This window comes from Sitophilus oryzae, unplaced genomic scaffold (genome assembly GCF_002938485.1).
Source record: "Sitophilus oryzae breed Bouriz unplaced genomic scaffold, Soryzae_2.0 scaffold_863_pilon_pilon, whole genome shotgun sequence".
Taxonomy (NCBI): Eukaryota; Metazoa; Arthropoda; class Insecta; order Coleoptera; family Curculionidae; genus Sitophilus; species Sitophilus oryzae.
The window spans coordinates 561,256-587,836 of NW_022147487.1; the positions used below are offsets into that span (position 1 = coordinate 561,256).

Below are 26,581 nucleotides of genomic sequence, written 5' to 3' on the forward strand. Positions count from 1 at the left end.
TGCTCTGGGCCTACAGTTAATTTTCACTCGATTTTTCCTCCACTTGACTTCAAAAGACACAAAACACACGTAATAATACGAATCAAAATGCATCATCTTTCAAAATGCAGGGTATTTAACAAAAGTTGACACAAAATTATAACCTATAATTTGGCAAGACTTTGACAAGCGTCAAAAATGACAAAAATCCAAAGGCGAGTTCATACGCATCGGCGTTCGTTTGTCGTTCATCGTTCCGTCAAACCAATAAAATTGAATTACGATCTGTCATTTTTTAAATAAACCAATAAAACTGGTTAAAAACAACAAGACACGACGTATGACGGATTTATATTTAAACCCATCCATATTTAACTTAAAAATTATTAGAAACTTTTTTTAGTAAAATAAATAGATTGGTATGGGACGTCATCTGTTTTTCTTCTGTCATCGTCTGTCGAAATCTTACCTGAGAAAAAAAAACAGAGTATACCTTTAAACAAAACGTCGAAGGTGTGTAAATATGAGATAAAATTTTGAATAGGTACCTTTCTATATGTATAATAAAAAATCGGTAAAAAAACTTTTAAGTTAAACGGTTTTATCTTATGTGCACTGAAAACTAGAAAATAATAATAACAATTAGGTATTTTGAACTTCTAGTTCAGAAATATTTTAGTACTAGGCAGAATAGATTTTAGGCATATTAGACTAAAATAAAAACGTGGGGCCCCTCTGAAATCCTACCTATGGCAAAGCATATCTTTATACTTTGGTAGATCATGAGCTCAGGGTTCGCTGGTGAAGCCGCCACGGCTGGTTATTGATTGTCAAAATCTCCAGTTACGATTATAGTAAGTCGATGCAATCCACACTTAGTATAGAAGAAACTATTACAGCAATAGTTAATGAAAATAACAATAATTAATAAAAAAACATTATATCTTGGTAATATAGCAACATAGATAGTAAATTAAATTTAGAGAAAACAGAAAAAAAAACAGTAGTTCTCATTATTTAAGCAAGAAATATTCTTTTGTATAAATTTAAAAAGAGAAATAGCAACCGAATCAGAATGACGCAAGTACGGTATTAATTTTCGTTTTGGAACAGTTTGAAACTGGAACAGGTATCTTTTGCAACTTAAACAGCTTAAAAAATCGCTGTTTCGGCCATGACTAATAGGTACTCTCTTTAAATTTATTTTTCTATAAATTATTATTACTTTCTGTATCTAGGTAGTAATATCTATATTTTTTCAGGTAAAAAGCTAATTCTGCATGATGTTAACGGTAGATTTCCATCCGGACAGCTAATAGCCATCATGGGGCCATCAGGGGCTGGTAAAAGTACCCTGCTTAATGTTCTCAGTGGATACAGCATACAAGGGGTAATATAACTTATATTTCCCGAAAAAATATAGATAAAATCAACCTTTTTGTGACGTGAATTTAATACGTAAATATTGGTCTATTTGCCACTGAGACGTTTTCAGATCAGTAGTTGTTTGTTCTCTTTTTGTTTTTAGATCAATTCTCCAATTCTAGTTTAGCCATAATCATTATGGTTGATTTAAACTCTACATTTTTTTGAGTGACTTTTTTGATTATACAACTCTATGTATATTTTTCCTATATAGGAGGATGTGATTAATAAGTGATAATCATTTAAGTGATTATCGCTTGGTGGCCATATTGTAATTGTCATTTTTTGAATAATTCAGAAGTCATTTCTGTCAGTTCCACAAAATATCCCGTCAATTCTTATTACAAAATGGCAAAATGTTTAAGATAAGAAGGATATAATATGTACTTTATTTCGTTGTATAATCTTTTGAATACAACTCGATGTTTCGGGACTACCTAATACTTTTGCCTAACACTCAATGCGATACCGGCAACACTACGACTCTAAAAGGAGGAGTAACGCATTTCGTGTCAGGTAAAAGTATTATTCGGTAATCCCGAAACATCTTGTGGTATTACATTCGATAATTTACCAAATATGTATACAGGTAGGAGGGAAAGTATACATCAATGGAAACCCTAGGAAACTGAAGGCTTTTAGGAAACTGTCGTGTTATATCACGCAAGACGACAGGTTGCAACCTCTTTTGACAGTTAACGAGAACATGCACATAGCGGCAGACCTCAAGCTGTCGTCTAGTGTTAGTCAGAAACAAAAACAAGTAATTGTAAGTATATAATATGTTTAATATAGTACTTTATTATTATTTATACTCTATCAGAGCAAACAAAGTCGTAGGCCGTGTTTACACGTATAAGACTGTTGTACAGGGTAAGTCTTAAATAAGTGCAAATATTTTAGGGGTAGTATAATTCGACCCAAAAACACGATTATCAGGTTTTCTTCGCAAAAAAATTGAAAATTTTTGGAAATTTTTTAGTTTATAGTTAAAAATCATAATTTCTTGATAATATGGCAACATCCCAAGTAGCATTTGGACGTTATCTAACGTCGGGTATACGTCGCGTTCAATAAACCTAACGTCGGGTACCAACAACGGTTCGACCGCCTGACGACCCTTATTTGCACCTAAATGGGGAATACAGATTCGGGTCGCCTCGACGTCGGTATCTGACCTAATAGGGAATGTAATTCTACCAATTACCAACGTCATATTACGTTGGATTTTAGTCACTTAAAAGTGCGTATTCATTATCCGAACAAACGAACAAACGAACGAACGAATGTTCGCTAGTGGTATGGACGGGGACCGTACGATAGAACCGCACGAGAAGACCGGAGGCATTTGTTGGCGAACGCCTTTGATGTACCGACTCGAAGCGGATGGTCGAGCGCACGACCGAACGAACGGCCGCATGCGTTCGGTCCCCGTCTAAATATACCGCACTTTCATTCGCTCGTTCGTTCGTTCGTTCGGATAATGAATACGCACCTTAAGGTGCGTATTGCATGCAGTGCGTATTCATTATCCGAACGAACGAACGAATGAAAGTGCGGTATATTTAGACGGGGACCGAACGCATGCGGCCGTTCGTTCGGTCGTGCGCTCGACCATCCGCTTCGAGTCGGTACATCAAAGGCGTTAGCCTGCGTGCGCTTTCAGATTTAAGGTGCGTATTCATTATCCGAACGAACGAACGAATGAAAGTGCGGTATATTTAGACGGGGACCGAACGCATGCGGCCGTTCGTTCGTTCGTGCGCTCGACCATCCGCTTCGAGTCGGTACATCAAAGGCGTTTAGACGTCATGGTACAAAGAATACACGGTATGATCGATAGCGGCTCCAATTTCGTTCAGTTCGCGCATACCACCTGTGACGTCACTAGGAAAATGAGGAATAAATAAAAAATAAAGAAAGTTGACAGGAGATCTGCATTTTTGAGGTTATGGTTAAGAATTTTTTATTTTTAAGACTTTTTAGTTCGTTTAATTTAATAATTACTAAAACCAGCAGTTCCAAAAATATATTTAAGAATAATAATTATATATTAACATGGATTTGGACGATAATAGGTAAAAATACTAAATTTATTTCTATATTCGGTATAAAATTGTTTATTCGGTTTTTAGTTTGCGATGTTTATGGTAAATAATTTTCATTTTTATTGCCTCTGAATTCACATGAGGACAGAGTTGAGGATATCTATGGAAAAGTAACCACAAGAGGAATTGTTACATCATTTAAAAAATATTGGGAAGTTTATTGTTTCCCATCGAAAAGTAGAAATGCCAATGCAGATGAATGTATTGTAATTGTGATAGAAGTAATTCCAAGGGTGAAGTTTATTATGATTAGTGGAAGTAATTCCAAGGGTGAAGTTTATTATAATAAGTTACCTGTGCTTCTTTTTATATGTAGATGTTTCAGGTTTTGAGAATAAATCGGTTGAACAAAACCCAAAATTTAGAGGAAGTATGTGCATACCCAGAATATGCCCATCAAGGATTATATAGCTCAAATTTCCTTTAATGGTAGGCAATTATTCAATGCAAATTAACTTTTTAAGTAACTGAAATATTAAATAGTTTACAATTTGGTATATCATTAAAAATATATTACTTTTAGGTACAATTAGGGCCCGATACATTACAAAAAGTAGAATACCTATTATTTTATATTAAATGAGGTATTGTACCAACAATCAATTTATATTAATACCGGAGATTAAAAAATAACAGAATAAATAGTTCTTTTTTTTATACTACAAAAATAAACTATAGAATACAACAGTATTTAAAAAAATAAATAAAACGTTATGTCCCGGCCGAGATTCGAACTCCGGTCTCTCGCTTCCTAGCCCGACTCCTTATGCACTGCTCCATAGTAACTTGCTTAGCGATAATTCAATGACGGTATATAAACAAAAAAAAAACAGGTTTATAACAATATCTTGACGATTTGAATTGGCGCGCGAATGAAGAAATGCGTGCGGTTCTATCGTGCGGTCCCCGTCCATACCACTAGCGAACATTCGTTCGTTCGTTCGTGCGGATAATGAATACGCACCTTTAAAATTCGACGCTAAGCACTTACGTTACGTTTGGTTTCATATTCGCTACCAAGAATACATAAAAACCTAACCAAACTACCTAATTACAAATGGATTCATAATCACTCCTCGAATATAACTATAAGTGCCTATCTAATTTCATATTATAATAATTCTGAATCATTAATCCAGACATCAGTTTTGTCAACGGAAGTCACTTTTTTGATATACCTGATTAAAATACTCCGGAAAACAACGAGCGCCTTCAAAATTAGGTAGATTTAGAAGTTAGAAATTAGAAGTAGCAGGCATATCAGCGATATATAAATTAAACAGCAATGGAGCTAAGACAGAACCTTGTGGCAATCCGTTATTAATTTTCATCTTTTTGCTTTCTTTCTCTCCCAGTTTTACCTGAAAGTCTATTTCGGAGCATATCGTCGATTAGGTTGACGATCCTTCGGCAGAGGATTTCTTTAGCTAGCTTACAGATCAGTCCCTGTCTCCAAACTGTATCGTACGCCGCGGTCAAGTCAATATTCTTCTCGTAAAAGAATAGAGGGGATACGACAAAAGACCGAGGTTATAAATGACATCCACAGAATCAAATCCCTCAAGTGGCAATGGTCTGAACACCTGGCAAGAAGGATGGACCACAGATGGACCACAAAAATTATAGTATGGTACCTACGAGGAATTAAGAGACCTAGAAGAATACCGAACCATGAGATGGGACCATGATATTAGGAAATTAGCAGGGATAAATAACTGCACTTTGTGATACAATATTTTCAATTTTTATTTAATTTTCACCTGTATCTGTGTTTAAAAAAAATCTCGTATTGATTCAATCAATAGGCATGATGTATAATTAATTCGATTGGACTTTGACTGTAACTAAACTTAATTACAGTCGATATCTGTAATTAAGAAAAAATATATCAAGATTTATAGATAGGTGGAATATTTAAAAATTATTTAGCAACACAATAAAATTACTTTAGAGTTATTACATTCATATTTTATAAGTATGAGGGAAAAGATATATAGCTATATAAAAATATGTCTTTTTATCACATCTTCATTTAAAATTAAATACGACTAATTTTTAAATTACTGATAACTTTGTGATGGACACATTATATTCGAGGACTTTGGACTTCATAATTTATTGTATTAATTGTAAACAGTACGTCTTAACAGTTTTAGTATGTTTAATGATTAAGTATTTATTGTTGGTTTTATTTCAATTATTCATGTTGTGGTCTTATTAATATAAACTAGAGATATCCCATCGATTTACAAAACAAAAAAAAGTTATTGAAAGGTCTAAAAATGAAATTTAGATTAGGTTTTTTGAGGTAGGTATTAGCCTGCTCTACTGCGACATTTTCAAATCAACTGTTCTCTTTTCTTCTCTTCTTAAAAGTCTAGCATCTTGGAGACTGAACCCTTCATATAGTTTCTTTGTCAATAGTCTATCATTGCCTAGTACAAAGAACCACATTTTTATCAAAAGAAGTAATTTTTGGAAAAAGCCCATCTTTTTTCAGTCATTTTGCAAAAAGCCTAATTAGAATTAGACATATTAAACAATGACGATATTTTTCGTACACTTCTGCAAAAAAACTGCCTGTTTTCAGTCATTTTACAAAATGCCAAATCAAGGCCAGGCAGATTAAAAAATGATCAAAGTTTAGTCCGCTATGAGCATAAGTATAATGAATAATTTACCCTTTAATAAAAATACCGCATGTTTTCCTATACTAAAACAATAATTTATGTGAAAACTTTATTCTGTTTAGAAGACTTAAAATAAAATATAGACTACCCTATTTACATCTCAACGCGGTCAAACAATCTTTTTTGTACCCATGTTTACTTCTGGGTACAGTAGACCGAACCTTCCTCATCCAGCCTATGTTGTCACGTCTTTAATATTATTAATATTTTTTTTCTTGTTATACACATATATTGAGATATTAATACTACAGTTTAATAAAGTAGGTTTTAATATTCCATAGATGTATTAAATAGTCCTTATACTACTAAATTATAAGTCGGATACTGTTTAAAAATGATAAGTTCTTTACAATATGACAACACCGATTAGAGGCGAGGGAGCCTATTCATTCATTTATTACCTTGTAGTACGCGTCGCACGTGTGCGGTAAAGCTTTGTTGCCGCTATGTCCCCGGCTGTATTAACGCATTTTCTTAGCGTTGTTTTAGCTTGTTTTATTGACTTTTTCTGTTCAAGAACTATAAAATATGGTTCGCCAGTGCCAAATTTGCAAGAAATTTGACTTAAATAATCCATTTAAGTCTTGAAACAACTTTCGACCGGTAGGCAACTCTCAATTTACCCATTAGGAGTCAGTGGCGTTGTTGTAGAAAGGCGCTTATTTAGATAATATTTTAGTAAAATGTAAAATCTGAATTTTTTCTCTTACATTACATTATTTACTTACTTACATTGTAAAAAAATCATAATTATAACCCTGTTAATAATTAATAATGTTTTTATTAAAAATATATTCCGGTTTATTCTAAAATTATCTTCAGAATCTAAAATAACATACAAGAATTTCAAAATGATATTACATTATGAAACATTATTTTTTAATATACAGGGTCGTCTCAAAAGTGGCTCAGCCCTATAACTTTTTTATTTTTTCAGATAAAAAAACAGATTTGTATGTTAGTAGGTATATGACATAAATTAAGATTTATTGACGTATTCAATTGTTTTTGGTCTCTTCCTGTTTCACCCTCGGTATATTGCTACTTTATTCAATAAAAAATGACACTCTGAATAGAATGACATATCATATGTCAACTTTTGACATTGTCGCTTAAAAACAAATCGTACTTTAAATTTCAATCCAGGGTGCCATGGTGTTGTTAAAAACACTAAGTTTTAATCAAGGAGCCTCTGGAAAAATAGTTTTGATCGTCTAATGGGTTTCTTTTGTCTTGTCTAGGCTGGTTAAAAAGATGTACAAATCGTATTTTTTAATCATACATATGTCAATTTTTCTAAAACGGAACAAGGGTGACTCATTAACATATTTGCAAAAAGCATTTTTTATGAATATATTGATACCACACACTTGGTATTTCGAGTCAAATTGTCGTTATGAACCGCGTGTTACAATTACAATTAAACCATATGCGAAAATGTCAAAAGTTGACATATGATATGTCATTCTATTCAGAGTGTCATTTTCTATCGAATAAAGTAGAAATATACCGAGGGTGCCGTTTAATAATTAAAAGTTATAGTCATTTCCGGTGAAACAGGAAGTGACCAAAAACAATTGAATGCGTTAATCACTCCTAATTTATGTTATATACTAATATACTAAATCTTGTTTTTTTTATTTGAAAATATAAAAAAATTATGGGGATGAGCCACTTTTGGGACGCACCCGGTATAATAAAGACAGTACCGAGTTAAATAAATGTAGTTTTCATTTTATCCACTTCCTATCACCTTCCTTGCTTTAATCGAACAGATTTATGTTTTCTCTAATTTCCATAATAAGACATCACTTAACCAGAAAAAAAAATTACAACTATCATATTTTTTTTTTCTCTCCCTGTCGCCGATTCTATTGTATCTGTGGAATAGATCCTGTTTTGATTAATATTAGGGGTTGTAAATGTTTAACTAAAATTAATAATTTATTATTAATTTCAAAAATTACGTAATTTCGATTATAAAATTTCTTCTATAACGTGTATTTTATTATTTTTATCCTTTTGGACTCTAAGACGTTTTTCTAAACTTTTATTCAAAAACCTGTCCTAAATCTTAATAAAATATAAAAAGTTTAAATACGATATATTTTTAATTTAATTATAGCTTCATTAAAATAAAAAAAATTACCCGGCTATGATACGGAGAGTTCAGGTGTACTTGAGAAACGAAAGACAGTGTTGTGTTTCTCGGCAGAGTCGTCAGGGAACGACCGTTACGACAGAGACAACCTATCTATCGCTCGTGTCGCACTCGTTATAACCTAAAACAATAACACAACAATAACAAGACATTGTCTGACCGTATGTTCCAGCTATTTATGAATGAGATGCTCAGTCTATATTTTATTTTAAGTCTATGGTTTAGACGAAAACAACTTGACCCTTATTTCATAAATTATAATTATAAATAACATAATTTTAAGAGTACAAAATATATTAAAACCTTATTTAATTATTATACTCTGTAATTCGATTCTGTGTACAGGGCTGCTTCTTTGTGGAACTTTGCTTTCTCTTAGAATAAGATGAATTTATATATTTATAATAATCCTCCTTAACCATATACTCTAACAGAATTATCACTTTTTGTGCCATTATTTCCTAATTTTGAAAGAGAAGTTCAAGAAATCTCGTTGGATAAATTTAAGTTAGTTATACCAATTTCGCGTAAAATGTTTTGTGAAATCGGACTATTCTTCATTAGACATTTTGCAAAACGACTGAAAACAGATAGGTTCTTTGTAAAATATCCTTCTTTTATTAAAAATGCCGGCGTTTATAATAAGCCTAGTCTTTTTGCAAAATGCCGAGTTATTCGATATGCCTGCGACATATTCATTTTCTTTTGCTTCAATAAATGCTCCAACAATTTAAAGTGTATTTTTCAATGTCCCACAGTTGGACTTTGATCCCCATTATTAATAATTAAATAACTGTATTAAAGTAAATTGAAAAAAAAAACAATTAGCTAGGTCATTCAAATCGAAAATACTTCTTTCGACACTATTGACGCTGTCAGTTCAAAAACAAGGAAATAAAATATTGAATTTGCTTGTCCCAGTTGGTGAATTGTTATCTCCAAAGGTCACAAGAACTACAACCACTATCTGTGTTCGATTCTGCGTGTTATAGAATCTTTAGTGCTAAAAGAAAATAATAAATCCCGCTGGAAAATTATTATCTATTAATAAATCTATTTTTTTCCTATTATGAACGTGATGAATAATTTTAATGCAAATAGAGTAAACGATGTAAATAACTTATAATTTTGCTTGTTTTGAATATTAAAATATGAAAACTTAATAAACGTATAGCATATTTTTTTTTAATTGGTCTTGATTTTTGTGACAGAATTTATTTTGAAGTTTCAGTTTTGAGGCAATATTTTTTAATTCTCCTTCGTGTCGATTGCTGATCGAATTGGAGCCAAAAAAGGCTCAAAACGAAATAAGTAAATTACCAACAGATATTCAGGCTGAGACGGCAAACGCCATATCCAAACTACTTCCATTTAAATCCCGAATAAACTTATGAAAAGGAATACAAAAATTTTCAAAAATGGAAAGAATTAAAAAACGTGCGAGAAGAAATAATTTTTTTTAACCTATCCTCACTGTTAAAGTATCATTTAATCTACCCTTGTGGTTAAAGTACTATTTTATCTACTATTTTTTATAGATATAAGGCATGGTACAAAGAAAACAAGGTATGATCGATAGCGGCCCCAATTTCGTTAAGTTTGCGAGAGTTTGCGCATACCACCTGTGACGTCATACGCCATGCAAAAAAATATCCATATTGTGCAATTGCCACTAATAAAAAAAGACCTAAAATAGGGAAGAATTAGGACATAGCCCTAAAAGTTATGTCAAATCATAGTGCTTGACATTTGAAAAATTATTTTGACGTTTATTGTGTGTGACCAATGGTGCCGTTTATCACCTGTGACGTAGTGACCAAGCTGCGCAATATCATACCTTGTATTCTTTGTATCATGGATATAAGGCAATTTCAACAGTTGCTATGGAGAAATATATATGAATAAAAAAACGTTATTTTTAATTCAATTTTTAAAAATAATGCTTGATTTTAATTTTTCTTATAACTTTTTTGTAATTAAACGGTTTTATTTAGCTCGACCCGTACGGTATTTATTATTTATTTGTTTGGGTCAAAATTAGGAATTGAAATTTAAGTACCTTCCTGTTGACAGATTGATCTGAAATTTGGTACACACCTTTAGTTCCGATGACAATACAATATATTAATATCAATAACATTGTAAATCTAAGATGGCCGCCGGTAAGAAAATGGCGGATTTCATATTTTCCACAACCCCTCAATATGGGGTATCAAATGAAAGAGCTACACTAGTAGAATACTGTGATTATGACAAAATTTAAAATCCAAGATGGACGTCGTTACAAAATGGCGTATTAGGTGAGGGCATGAGTAGTCGTGTCCAGAACAGTTGTGTCCAAGATTGTGTGACGTTAGAAGGACAGATAAAAAAAAATAGGTGATTAGATGTACCTACGTAGTTAGCGGTAGCTTTACCACCCAAGTTAAGGTAATAGGTTAAAACGTGCTAAGGACCGTATGGCATTAGGGTGGCTAAAAATGTAGTGTCGCAAGCGTTTTCCCCTCAAGATTGGGCGCCTCTTGTTGTATATTATAGCCTTGCCCCTCTACTGGACCTCCGGGGGGTCGACCGTTAAAATGTCCATTACTCGTGGGAACTTCAAAACCCAAGTGATGAGTTTGCAACAGACAAAGCGTTAAGGGTATACCCCACTAATCAGCAAGTAAACAATCACAACGCTGCTGTTTCTTGGTGTATGTGCTGCTCAGGAGTTTCTTTGGTCCATTTTTGATTCTTTTGGAATGGCCATACATGTAGGCTCACCTACCAGAATATCCAATACCAGTTCTAGTACTATAGACTATATTGTATCATCTTTTGATCCTAACTCCATTGCCTGCAACGTCTTTAGCTCGGGTCTTTTGATCATGAAGCAGTTTTAACTGAATTTTCGATAAAGTCCAAAATCAAAAATGCCCCTCGTAAATTATGTCGTATTTTTTCAGAAAAGAATGCTCAAAAGTTCAGCCACTTATGTAAAACAACCAACTGGGATACTAGCTCTTATGATGTCGACACCGAATTTTCTATTTTCGTAAAAACATTAACCAGTCTAGCGTTCAAATCCTTTCCCTCTTAGGCCTATAAAAATAAGCATAATAAACCTTGGACCACTAAAGGTCTACGCATATCTTCTAAAACATGCGTTCATTATCTCACTTAAAAAATTCGCAGACAGTCTCTTCTTCCACAATTACGTAAAACTATACAGAAAAATTTATCATAAGACTATAAGAGCCGCTAAGGACCTTTATTATAATAGGAGAATAGTCAATTCTGGTAATGTTGCTAAGGAAACATGGTCTATTGTGAATGAGTTGAGAAACAAAGCTTTTCTTCGTCTAGCAATATCTCTACCTCGTCTGAGAACCTTAACGATTACTTTGTAAATGTAGCGAAAAACTTAACTAATACCATATGTCCTCCTCATGATCCACTTTCTTATCTCTCTAATGATAATGTAAACTTACACAGTTTCTTTTTTTCGCCCGTAGTTCTTGAAGAGCTTCGCAGTACAATTAATACCATCAAAAATAAATCCTCTTCTGGGACCGACGGGCTAATCTTTAAAAATGTTTTCGAATCTGCCAGAAAGCACTCTGAATCACCTAACAACTTTAATAAACATGTCGTTCCAAAATGGTATTTTTCCAAAATGTCTTAAGACGGCAATAATCATTCCTCTGCACAAAGGAGGAGACAAAGATGAAGCTTCTAACTATCGCCCAACTGCACTCCTTCCAACGCTATCTAAGATCATAGAAAGGTTGGTTAAAAGAAGGCTGGTATCTTTTCTGTTTAAGTACAAAATATTTACTGAATATCAATTTGGATTTCTAAGAAACAAGTCCACAAATGACGCTATGTTTTCCCTCCTTAATAAAGAGTTTACTCCAGCCTAAACAATACATCATTCTACAGCAACAATTTTCTGTGATTTTTCTAAGGCTTTCTGATTGTGTAAGTCATAAGATCCTAATTAATAAACTGCAGCACTATGGGTTCAGGGGATCATCTCTCAGAATGGTTTAAGTCGTATCTGAGCAACAGAAGTCAACTTGTGAGGGTGGATACCACGTTGTCTTCCTAGCAAGCCAATAGAATGTGGGAGTACCACAAGGCTCAGTACTAGGCCCTATTTTGAGCACTTTCTTCTTTTTTATTAACGACATTGCTAACATAAACATCAGTGGCAAAATATGTCTTTTTGCGGACGACACTAGCTTCACTTGGTGCAACAAGGACATCACGGCACTGCATAGGATTATATCAAATGACTTAATCACCATTAAATCTTGGTGCGATTCGAACCTCCTGAGTCTCAACATTTTTAAAACTAAAGCATTGTCGTATAAAAACTCGTTGCAGCCTTTTGTACTTAACAACACCACCATTGACGTCGTAAAATCTGTAAAATTTTTAGGGCTTGTTGTGGACAATTCTCTGAAATGGGACATATATATCGAAGCTTTGTCGAAAAAATTGGGCTCTGCCTGTTTTGCATTAAGGTCTGTTTTACAAGGGCTTAACTTGTCAGTGGCTAGAACTGTTTATTATGCACTTTTGAGTCGCACCTCAGGTATGCCCTTCCATTCTGGGGTACGTGTTGTGCGACTCAATTTGACTCCCATTTTCAAGCTCAGAAGAGAGCTGTTCGATATTCACTAGGACTAAACAGCAGAACTCATTGCCGGGACTTTTTTAAGGAATTAAGAATATTGACTCTTCCTTCCTTATTTATATTTGAATCCGTTTGCCTAATACGTAAACATGTATCAGCTTCTCAAGAACGGCCATCTCACACTTATCCACTAAGGAACGCGGAGCAAGATCTTTATCTACCTACCCCACGCTCAGAGTTAGTTAAAAGTTCCATATTATACAACTCGAAAAAAATGCACAATCACCTGCCATTTGGAATCAAATCCATAACATCATTTTTTTCATTTCGCAAAGCATTGAACTCTTATTTACTAGACAAGGCTTTCTACGCCGTAAATGAATTATATTTGAATTGAAAATCGAATTTGATTTTGAAAACACTGGTCTAATGTTTGCTATTGCTATATTTACTAATGACATCGAAATTAATTTATTTAGAGGTCATTGATATTTTGCTATAAACTGACTAAATATTTTTGAATATTATTTTAAATTTTTTGTTCTTTGACATTGTAAACATTTATAAATGTTTATTTTAACAATAAGACTGACAATATTATTTATATAATGTTTTGTATTATCTTTTGTTTGTTTGTTTGTGTACCTTGTTTTTTTTCTATTTTGTTTGTTAGTTTACCTTTGTCTACAAATTGAAAAATATTTGACAATAAAGGCATTTATTTATTTATTTATTTAAATCTGTTCCGGAATAAGGGATCTCGAATTTATACCATTAAAGCACAGGACCAACTAATTGACGCCACACGAAATACAGATAATTTAAATTTAGCAAATATAATACCAACAGATATAAATAAGACTGGAGGCTTACCATCAGTACTTGAAATATTTGTAGGAGCAAAAGTAATGTTGCGGTCCAACATTGACGTTACAAAAGGATTGGTAAATGGTGCTATAGGCCACATTACAGAAATTGTTTGGCCTCAGTTCCGTCGAAAACAAATGTACGAAACAGATGTACCATCAGTTTGGATTGACTTTGGCAGAGACGGCATACACGTTATACACCCGAAAGCCATACAGTTTCCAGCAAAATTCAATTATGGTACGGCTGAAAGAAGGATGTTACCCCTAATTTTGTTATGGGCATCCACCGTCCATAAAATGCAGGGCAGCACAGTCGACCATGCAGTAGTGTATTTGGCCTCAAATTGTTTGAGGAAGGGCAAGCATACGTGGCTCTAAGTCGAGTCAAGTCTCTGGAGGGGCTATGTATTGAGGAATTAGATTGTAATAAATTATCAGGTAAAAAACCATGTAATAATGATGCACTAAATGAATTAAATAGAATGAGGAATATTCGGTAGACATTTCCGTTAAATACTAAAAACTAGAAAATAAAAAATCGGTAAAAAAACTTTTAAGTTAAACGGTTTTATCTTATGTGCACTGAAAACTAAAATAATAATAACAATTAGGTATTTTGAACTTCTAGTTCAGAAATATTTTAGTACTAGGCAGAATAGCTTTTAGGCATATTAGACTAAAATAAAAACGTGGGGCCCCTCTGAAATCCTACCTATGGCAAAGCATATCTTTATACTTTATAGATCATGAGCTCGGCGTTCGCTGGTGAAGCCGCCACGGCTGGTTGTTGATTGTCAAAATCTCCAGTTACGATTATAGTAAGTCGATGCAATCCACACTTAGTATAGAAGAAAGTATTTTTTATTTTATCTTTTAACTAAAACACTTATACAATAACTATTAGTTATTTCTAAGCTAAAAATGTCTTTATTACCTTTTCAGATAGACGAAATACTGAACACTTTGAGTCTTTCCCACACCAAAGCCACCAGAGCCTCTGGCCTATCGGGTGGTCAAAAAAAGCGACTCTCCATAGCCTTAGAATTAGTAAATAATCCACTAGTCATGTTTTTGGATGAACCTACAACGTAAGTAGTAAAATTAATTAAGTTATTTATTTAAAATTATACAGGGTGTGTCTTAAATAAGTGCAAATATTTTTAGGGGTAGTATATAGTATATTTGCTTATAGGGTTTTTTTCGGGAAATTTGTTGATAATATGGCCACATAGGTAGTGGATTAAATTTACAAGAAAGAAAATCCAGAAAAGATCCAGTGGTTGTCAAAATTTTAGCAAAAAATTATTTTTTTTGCAAATTTTCAAAATAACTCCGTTATTTTGGATTTATCTGAAAAACAGTAAAGGGAAACTATGTTTCTTTTATCGATATCTACCAGCCCCGAAAATATTTGCACTTATTTAAGACTCATCCTGTATAATTTATTCGATTACAAATTTTAAAATGAAATATCACTGAGTTTCTTAATGATTTCTGTGTGTAAATATTGTGGAAATTTTCATACAGGAAGTGAAAAAAAAAACTATTCGCACAGTTCACTTCAGGATCATGGTCAGGCCTAAATGAATGATACGAGGCATGTTTTTTAAGTAAGTACCGTTTTGCGATTCCGCCGCCGCAGCGCTACGGTCGGCGTTCCGCGCATGCGCGCTGGTTACCTACATCTCTTGTCTATGCACAGACGCCAGTACAGTCTGATTCTTCATTGTATACGTTGTTTATTGAGTGTTTAAGATGCCTCCGACAATCGTGAGCCCCGCCGATTGTGAAGTACGGGTTGTCATACGATTTCTTAGTCCCAAAGGCGTAAAACCGATCGATATTCATCGTGAGATCTCTGAAGTTTACGGACAAAACATTATGAGTAATGGAATGGTAAGGAAATGGGTGAGAGCATTTAAAGATGGCCGCACAAATGTGCATGATGAAGAACGGAGTGGGCGTCCTTCGGTCGTTAATGAAGATTTGGTGCAGAAAGTGGACGAAAAGGTGAAAGAAAACAGACGCTTTACAATTTCATCATTGTGCGACTACTTTCCTCAATGTTCTCGTAGTGTTTTGTATCGCATTGTGACCGAGAACTTGAATTACCGGAAATTAATGTTCACGTTGGGTTCCGAAAATGTTGACGGATTTGCACAAAACCCAATGTTTAGGCAGTGCATTGACTTTCCTTGAGCAGTACCACAATGAAGGTGAAGATTTTTTAGGACAAAATTGTTACTGGTGACGAAACATGGGTGGCCTACGTCACACAAGAATCGAAACAACCAGTCCATGGAATGGCGACATTCATCACATCACCCAAAACAGTGAAGTTTAAGCAAACAATTTCTGCCCGGAAAATCATGTGCACAGTTTTTTGGGACAGAAAAGGAGTATTGCTAGTGAAGTTTCTGCCTCGTAATGAGACAATCAATGCAGCATCTTATTGTGAGACATTGAACAATCTGCGCCGTGCAATCCAAAAAACAAAAGACGTGGCAAGTTGAGTAAGGGTATTGTTTTGCTGCATGACAATGCCCGTCCACACGTGGCTGATCGGACCAAAGATCTCATCAAATCTTTTAAATGGGAAACTCTAGATCATCCTCCATACAGCCCTGATCTGGCGCCCAGTGACTACCATTTATTCCTGCACTTGAAGAAACACCTGGGCGGTCAGCGTCTTAAAGACGATAACGAGTCAGGCGGCAGAATTTTATGAGGAGGGTATTGAAAAACTGGTGCCACGTTATGACAAGTGCCTCAATATTCACGGAAATTATGTAGAAAAGTAGATTAAGGTACAGGCTTTCATGTAAAAATAAAATTATTGCGATATCTTTGCACGTTTTTTTTTTTAATTCCAAAACGGTACTTACTTAAAAAACATGCCTCGTATATTTTATAAAATATTCTGTTCAGTATTAATTAATAATACATAATATATCATATATGTAATATACAGGGTGTCTCATTATTTGGATTCTGTTTGTCACTTTATTTTTTTAGTATGCGTTTGTCGTTCAATACATACTAATAGTTAATAATAATTATTGACATAAATTGATAATAAACTGACAGCTAGTTAGTTGAAAAAACTTACATTTATTACTCATATTGATTTTTGATAAACAAGTTCGATAACCAAGTTCAATTTTTCACAGTTCTATTGTTTTAAAACTAAAATTGAAGAATTCTAAACAATAATAATTGTTTGTTTGATAAATTAAACTTGATTATATTATCGTACAGGACTAACAAAGTTACCTAATATTACAGAGTGATTATGTAAAAACTAATATCTATGTCTTTAGATTCGGTGTCTACAGGGTGAGTCTTAAGTAAGTGCAAATGTTTTCATGACTGGTAGATCTCCATAATCTATACTAATATATAAAATCCTTAAGTGACTGACATACTGATTAATCACGGTCCTGCTCAAACCCCTCAACGTAAGATCAATTTTGGCATACATGTTGATTCTAGGGTGTAGAGGTTCGGTAAGGAGGGATTTTTCGAAATTCCAGTTCCAAGAGGGTGAAACCACCCTTCAAATATTACAATATTTTTTATTTAAAAAACGGTCAAGTTTCCGAAAAAACGCTTAAACACGTATATTTTATTGTGTTTATTTACATATTTTACGATTTTTTAAAAATATATACAGGGTGTTTCGAAAAATCTGGTCATTGATTAATCATGATCCTGCTTAAAACGCTCGACGTAAAAAGCTGATTTTTGGAAAACAGATTGACTTTAGGGTGTAGAGGTTCGATAAAAAGGGATTTTTCGAAACTCGAATTCTAAGGGGGTGAACTTCCACAGAAACTGCTCTGTACCAATTAACGGAGCTAATACAGACAAGTCTGGATAGCAAAGAAACAACAATTTGTGCCTTCTTGGATATTGCGGGGGCGTTTGACAATATACCACATAAGGTGGTCAGGCGATCTCTAGAAACAAGAGGGGTGAACAGAACTATTATTCGCTGGTTTTGGGAAATGCTGTCAACACGAACAGCAGAGGCTCAGATGGGCACCAAAACTGTAGCTGTTAAAACAACGCAAGGAACTCCACAAGGTGGAGTAACCCCCCTTTGCTGTGGAGCTTGGTGGTGGATGAACTACTAGATGAATTAACTCTAGCGGGAATACACTGCATTGGGTATGCAGATGACATAGTCATGATCGCTCGGGGAAACATGAAGGCACCTTGTGTGATATTATCCAAAAGAGGACTCCGTATCACTGAGAGATGGTGTAGGACTGTCGGGCTGAGTATCAACTCAGACAAAACCGCGATAGTGCCATTCACCAGAAGGCGAAGTCTGAAAACTTGAAAAGAATCCAACTAGATGGAAAGGAAATACTGCCAACCCAGGAAGTTAAATACCTGGGAATAACCCTGGACAGTAAACTCCTCTGGAACAGGCATAATTAAGAACACTACCAGCAAAGCCATAAAGGCTCTCATGATATGCAGAAGACTGGCCGGAAATAGATGGGGCTGCTCCCCCAACATTTTGCGCTGGATGTATACCATGATAGTAAGACCCATGATTACTTATGGAGCAGTTGCCTGGTACACAAAACTAGAGCAACGGACGGCAAGGCTAAACCTATGCAAAGTCCAGAGACTAGCATGTGTTTGCATCACAGGAGCCATGAGAACCTGTCCAACAGCAGCAATGGAGGTCATTCCTAGATCTAACACCACTGCACATTGTCATTGGTAGATATGCCAATGCGACAATGATTAGAATGGTCACTAACGGAATTAGTACTGGGAGAATTGTCAGATCAGGGCTTGGAACACCCTCAAAAGGAAATACCACTTCTGCAACTCCCAGTGGACGATATGCCAAGAACGTACAACTTTGACGAACATGTCAATGTAGTATTGAGCAATAAGAAGGATTGGAAGAGCGAAACGCTTGCTCAGCAGTTAAAAAGACCATACCATAACTTGGTATACTGATGCTTCTCCAAAACCAATACGGGAACAGGGATCCGGGTGTTTGGGCCGAGAGCTAATTACTCGAACCAATGGGCACTTACCCTAGTATCCTACAGGCAGAAATCTACGCTATCGAGAGATGCGTACAACTTATCTTAGATAGGAACTATCGGAAACAAAAAAGAAATAGCCACCATCTTATCTGATAGTCAAGCAGCATTAAAGGCGATCAACTCAGTATCAATCAATTCGAAATTGGTCAAAAGAAGCATAGAGAAGCTGAATAAATTAGGCAAAGAAAACAAAGTCCTCCTACACTGGGTGCCTGCTCACCAAGGGATAGAAGGCAATGAAAAAGCAAATAATCTAGCTAGGAAAGGAGCGAACACTCCACTAACTGGACCAGAACCGTTCTGCTTCCCAAGTGGTAACCAACTCAAGGCGGAACTCAAGAACTTGGAAGATTCCATCCGCAACCTGGAATGGAAATCTTGCAATGGTCTAGGACACTCGAAGAAGTTTCTGAGGAGCTTATGATCAAGAAAAATCACATCTTCCTGGGTCTGAGTAAGAACAATCTTCGGATTGTCACGGGGTTTTAACAGGACACTGTCTCCTCAATGAACACCTCAGTAGATTGAAACTAAGAAGAAACGGCGAATGCAGATTCTGTGGGAAGATAGTGAAACAATCAGTACACCTCATCACTGAGTGTGCCGAGACGACAACCATTCGTGCCATGAATTTTGGTACGACTGATATTGGAGATGGAGAACTACCCTCTATAAAACCGTCCCAGATACTGGCTTTTGTCAAAGCCCTGGGACTGTATGATGAGTTATGATTCAAGAAAGGGGGACACAATGGATCTGTAAGGTCGAAGTGATTAACCCCCCTCCCACTCATTCTAAATTCTAAAAAATTCTAAAAAAGGGGGTGAAACTATCCCTCAAATATTAGAATACTTTTTATTTAAAATCCGGTGAGTTTTTTGGAAAAACTCTTAAACACGTATATTATATTTTGTTGTTTTACATATTTTAAGATTTTTTATAAATTTATACAGGGTGTTTCATAAAATATGACCATTGGGTAATCACGATTCTGCTTAAATTGCTTGACGTTTAAAGCTGATTAACTGTGGGGTGTAGAGGTTCGATAAGGAAGGGTTTCTCGAATCTCAAATTCCAAGAGGGTGAAAACGCCCCTCGAATATTACAATATTTGTTATTTAAAAAACGGTTAGTCTTTCGGGAAAACCCTTGGACACGTATAATTTATTTTGTTTTTTACATATTTTGAATTTTTTTAAAAAATCATACAGGGTGTTCCAAAAAGTTGGGTAATTGATAAACCACGATTCTGCTCCAGTTTGTATGTTAATGGAAATTCTTGCTTTGCTTTATCATATCACCATTACAAATGATTAATTCGACGCGAACGAAGTCGCGAATATATGTTAGTAATATTATATTGTAATCCTCAGAAACCAAGAAATGTTATTTTTTTCAAAATATAATTAAATAAAAGGTTATTAAAATAAAATGCTGTGTCTAAAAACAGGTAGAAATAAAAATGTTTATTCAAAAGGTCATTTCCAATTATAGATAATTTTGTTATATCGCCACTGTCTAATTGATATTATATTAAAATAACTGGAACTATTACAATCATTAGAGGCCATTAAGCTTGCAAGTATATTAAAGAACTATTTATTGGTAAACTATATGCGCTATTATAGGAATTTCAGACCATAAAAATTGACCTCATTTTAATTACAACATATTTTTACGAAAAAAACGGCGTCGAAAACGACTGGGGTATGACAATCGACGATAATTTTAGCGGAGTCAATCTCTAGGCGTCATTTCCTAAAAATTTAGATAAATCCTGTCGAAAATTAATACTATTTATAGAAAAATTAAAAAAGGATAGAACCTTTCCAGTCACACACAGAAAATTATTTTTTATGGAATTTTATACTACACCATTTAAATTTTTTTTTTTTTCAAACGTCACAGAAGTATCAATTTTTGCGACGTGATTGACAATATAAAAAAATAATTTTAACGCCTAGGCATAAACGTAAAGCACTTTACGCCTAAGCATAAAAGTACGAAAATATTGGTAATGGCGTCGATCGATGACGGTCAATGGCGTCGTTTTCTTTTTGATACGCTGCTTCTGACATCTGCCGCCGAATAGATATACTAATGGGAACTAGTTGGGATAACGGTTGTAGATGGCGCTAAAGTCGCTCTTTCTATCAGCATATTTAAGATTCCCGCCCCTGGAAAATATATTATTAAACTGACATAAAGTGTCAAATTCAACGAGCGTCACCATAGTTTCTCGATATACCGGGTGTCGCATCGTCGAGCGGGACATAGGAAATCCCATGTAAATTTTAATGGGGTCAATTATCGGCTTCTATAATTATTTTAGAGAATAATTCTATTTAGGTTTATTGAAGACCACTAAAACCCACATTCAAAAGAATAACTTTAGATATTTTTGATTAGCCCGTTTACGAGTTATCGCCGATTTCTTTTTAAATATTTCTCCTTTCTTATGGCCCTGTATTTACTTATGAGCACGAGTCAAGGTAAAAGATAACTGTCAAATGAAGTTGTCATTTCAGAAATTTATCTATTTAGTGCTTTATTATTATTATTAAAAACTCATACCTACATCGAAAATATTAGCCATGAATTACACTACCGAAGAAAAAGTATTGATGATTAAATGGTATTATCAAGGAAATAGTTATCAAAAGGTGTCGGACATGTTTGCTGCTCTGTATCCGAATAGACCGATACCTGGAAAATCTACAATCGCAAGGAATATCCAGAGACTTGAGACCAAAGGTACCCTAATAAATAACTGCAGATGTGAAGCAAGGCAGGAACAAAGAGAAGATGCAAGAAATGATACCGACTTGGAAGTTTTATTGTGCGTGGAAGAGAACGATGGAAAGAACAGCACAAGGAAACTTGAGGATGAAATAGGAATAGATCACACTACAGCGTTTCGAATTTTGAAACGACATAAATACTATTCCTTCAAATATGAAAAGCACCAGAGCTACGAGATGGGGACGAAATACGGCGGCAGGCGTTTTGTTTTGATATGATGGAAAGAGCAAACACGGATAGGGAATTTTTAATAAACATATGTTTCACTGACGAATGCACGTTTACCTTAAATAATGAACCCAATGTTCAAAATTATCGATATTGGAACAAAGAAAACCAACACAGGTTTGTCGAAACAAGGACGCAATATCCACAGAAAGTAAATGTTTGGGCAGGGATATTCGGACAAAATATTATCGGGCCATTATTTCTTACGCGAAATTTAAATGCAGAATATTATTTGGAACTACTCGAAAATAATATTTTACCTGCTTTACATGATGCCGCTAGGGAAAATCAGGAAGTTTGGTACCAAATGGATGGCTGCCCGGCACAAGGTACCCTGGCTGCTCGGGAATATTTAGACAATAGTTTTAACGAAAACGTTATTAGCCTAAATCATACAGTAAATTGGCCAGCAAGGTCTCCTGATATTTCGCCAAATGATTTATTTCTCTGGGGCCATTTAAAAAACAGTTTATACAAGGATAAAAAATACCCAAATCTAGACGAGTTAAAATATGCTATTTCTGCCGAATGCAATAGAATTTCAGTTTACCAACTAGCGAATGTAAGAAGAGAATTTTATAATCGTCTGGGTTATTGTCTAGCAGTCGATGGAGGAATATTTGAACATCTTAAATCCTAAAGTTCTAACAATTTAATAGTACCGAAATTAATAAGTTATTGAATATTGTAATAATACTATAATTAACCTAGTAATTGATTACTTTATTTTACTTTAATTCATATTAATTTGTATTTATAAATACATCTTTAAGATTTCCGATGTAGGAATGAGTTTTCAATAACAATAAAGCACTAAATAGGTAAATTTCTGAAATGACAACTTCATTTGACAGTTATCTTTTACCTTGACTGATGCTCATAAGTAAATACAGGGCCATAGGAAAGGAGAAATATTTAAAAAGAAATCGGCGATAACTCGTAAACGAGCTAATCAAAAATATCTAAAGTTATTCTTTTGAATGTGGGGTTTAGTGCTCTTCAATACACCTAAATAGAATTATTCTTTAAAATAATTAGGGAAGCCAATAATTGCCCCATTAAAATTTACATGGGATTTCCTATGTCCCGTCCGACGATGCAACACCCGGTATACATACATACAATGTATGACTTTAAATCTTTTTATATTATTTGGAACGTTTGAAATTGCTTAAAAAAATATTTGTGGCGTATGACAAAAATAGCATGTTCTGTTTGGAGTAATACAATATACTAATTACTCAATATAAAAATAAATCACAACCATCTTACGGCCAATAGGCAGCAAGGGCCATTAAAAATAAAGAAGCCAAACTTATCGTCGATTGTGATTCCTCAGCCGTCTATGACACCGTTTTTTTTCCGATTGTATTGCATTATTTCTTTGTTTTATTACATTATGCCTATTATATTTCCAGGGGATTGGACAGTTCTTCTTGTAAACAATGTCTAGAACTACTGAAAGTACTTGCAAGACAAGGAAGAACCATAGTATGCACGATCCATCAACCCTCAGCAAAACTGTTCGAAATTTTCGATCAGGTCTACGTTTTGGCTAAGGGAAGGTGCCTTTACCAGGGTGGTACAGAAAGAATGGTGTCCTTTTTCAGGGATGTTGGTTTCCCATGTCCCGAATTTCACAACCCAGCAGATTATGGTAAGTTTTTTATTTATTGAATTTTGTGAAACTTGACATTGTCGTCAATTTTTCCTTAAAATTTGATAGAAAAATAACAAAAAATCATTGATATTCTTTAAAAACCCCATACCAGTTGCTGTATAAAGAGACTATTTTACAAGTAGACCATGAAAACCAGATTTGTGCATCAAATTCAAATTCAAAATTCAAATTCAAATTTTTTATTGGACCCCATTACGTTTTACAGATTAATAATTTAATAATTTTACTATTCTTAATAAATGTGTGTCTAAAGGGATCGCACCGCGATTAAAAAACCGATACAAAGACACAAAGTGCCAAAGTGTTGCGATTCCAAAGACAAAATAGAAATAAATTACATTACAAAAATAAACAGAAATCAGATAAATAAACAAAAAAAGATAAAATATAATTTTATCAGGGATGAACGGAGATAAGCAGAGAGGCATAACGAAACAGTGTAAAATCCGGAACAGCAACCAATAACGGACATATCAGAAGAACAAGAACCTCACAAATCAGTCAAATATATTATAATTTTCACGAATTTAGTAAATGATTTTTAATTTGTTTTTTTTATAATCTGTAAAGGATTGAAATTTAAAGTTATTAGAAATATTATTCCACAAATGTGGCGCTATGAAACTGAAAGATTTTTGGAAGTTAGCTGTTCGGTGTTGAGGAATTTTAAAATAATGCACTTGCCTAGTCGAATGAGCATGGTCAACGTAGTGAAATAATGAGAACAAATAGGGAGGCTGTTCTGTAGTTAAAATTCGATAAATGAATGTCATTAAATGAAATTGTCGTCTGTTAGTCATGGATAAAACAGATAAATTTTTAAGATGTGGCGTTATATGATTTCTAAAAGGAATGTTAAAAGAAATTTGGATTTTTCTAGAGAATTTGGATTTTTCTAGAGAATCTAGCGTTTATGGATGTACCATAAACAAAATCGCCGTAATCAAATATAAAGATACTTCTTTGATGGTATATATTTCTTCAGAGATGAAAAATTCTTCAAACGTATATAAGCAGCCTTTAATTTAGTAGTTATATGTGCCTGAAAAGAAAGCTTCGCATCAAAATAGACTCCAAGATTTTTAGCCTCTGTAACAATGGGTATCGCAACATTATCTATATGGATATTCATGTTACCAGCCGTATTTGTAATTTTGTTTATATCACTACCAAATACTATAACACAAGATTTACCGGCATTTAATTTCAAATTATGATCCAGAGCATATTTATTAATTTTATTCAGATCGTGGTTAAAATTTAACTGAAATTGTTCCAAATTATTAATATCTATTTTGCAATAAATTTGAGAATCATCTGCATATTGCTGCAATTTCGAAAACTGTACTTCCTTATTCATATCAGCCACATACAACGAAAATAAAAGTGGCCCCAAAATAGATCCCTGAGGAACCCCAGAAATCATAGGAGTATAACTAGATTTTTGTTTTAAACTTCCTCGTTTCATGACAACACAATGTGATCTATCTTTTAAAAGGTTTTTTAACAATTCTAAGGAGCCGTCTCCAAAATCCAAAAAAAAAATCCAAAATACTGTAGTATCATCTAAACTTATTTAAACAACTCTAAAAATGTAAAAATACTTTCCAAATAAAGTGTACAACTAGATATACCACCCTGTATGTCTTCAGCATGCTAAAATTATGTATTTTTTTATATTTACAGTTATAGAATTAGCTTCCGAGGAATATGGTCCAGAAAAAATAGACACCATGGTGACTAAAAGCGAAAATGGTAAAAGCCTGACATATTTTCAATATCCAGAGAAACTACTGAAGACAGGAAGTACTGGTGAGTTTTCAATAAACGAAATAATTTCAGAAAATAGAGAAACAGCGAAATAAAACACTAATTAATCACAATAAATCAAAACACTTTACTTTTAACACTGGACGAGCGTTTTGCGAACATTATTAGTGTCATCAGCAGCATGATTGAAACTGTTTATGTCAATTAAAGAGTTTTAAACATCTGCCGATGATGCTAACATGGTTAGCGAAACGCGTGTTTAGTGGTTAAAGTAAAATTGTAAAATATATACACACCGGAAAAGTCTAGGGATATTACAATTTTATCCAGCCATCGTCAGTAATTTTATTATTTGCATTTCTGATATAATAAAATTAAAATAAACAAATAGTTTACAGGACGTATTGGACATAAAAATGCGAAATTTACCGAATTTTTCAAATTTACCTTGATTTTTATTGAACTCAAAAAAATACACACATTTTTTTTATTCTAAACTGTGAATTAAAAAAAAAGATAAAACCATTTTTACTTAATAAAGGGTATGGCCTCCTCTACTCTTCATTACAGCCCCACGTCGTCTCTCCATGCTCCTGATCAGGTTGTCGATCTCTTCTTGAGGTACAGCCTGCTACGCTGCATTCACGGCCTGAACCAGATCCCTACGAGTTTCACGAGGCATACCCATTCTCAAAATTCTTCTTTGGACCGCGCCCCATACGTGCTCGATGGGGTTGAGGTCAGGAGATTGTGCCGGGCAGGGTAAGATGTTTAATTGATGAGCATTGATAAACTCACTTACCACTCTGGCTGTATGAGGCCGTGCATTGTCATGCATGAGAATGAAGTTTCTCCCAAAATCATTGGCATATGGTAACATGACAGGCTCAAGAATTAAATCACGATATGTGATTCCTGTTAGAAACCTTCCAAGAAAAACGAGATCGGTTTCTCGGCCTAACTGGACTCCTCCCCAGACCATAACTGTTCCACCTTGATAAGGGTGCACTTCCTGAACATGATCCAACCGAATAAGATTTCCTGGTTCTCTCCATACCCTAAGCCTTCTCGAATCCGGATGAATTCCAAAGCGTGACTCATCCGTGAAGAGAACATTGGCCCATTGTTCATTCGACCACTGAACATGATCTTGAGCCCACAAACATCGT

At 34.4% G+C, this 26,581-nt stretch overlaps 1 protein-coding gene across 1 annotated transcript in view; it reads left to right on the forward strand.

The window, feature by feature from the left end:
* The window catches only part of LOC115890335 (ATP-binding cassette sub-family G member 1), a 51,640-nt gene that overhangs the window by 13,094 nt on the left and 11,965 nt on the right, over positions 1–26,581 (forward strand). Inside the window, exons 2-6 of the mRNA XM_030910528.1 lie at positions 1,242–1,369; positions 1,994–2,173; positions 14,799–14,944; positions 23,380–23,618; positions 25,329–25,454. Coding sequence (XP_030766388.1) covers positions 1,242–1,369; positions 1,994–2,173; positions 14,799–14,944; positions 23,380–23,618; positions 25,329–25,454 — 819 coding nt within the window. The remainder of the gene's footprint in view (positions 1–1,241; positions 1,370–1,993; positions 2,174–14,798; positions 14,945–23,379; positions 23,619–25,328; positions 25,455–26,581) is intronic.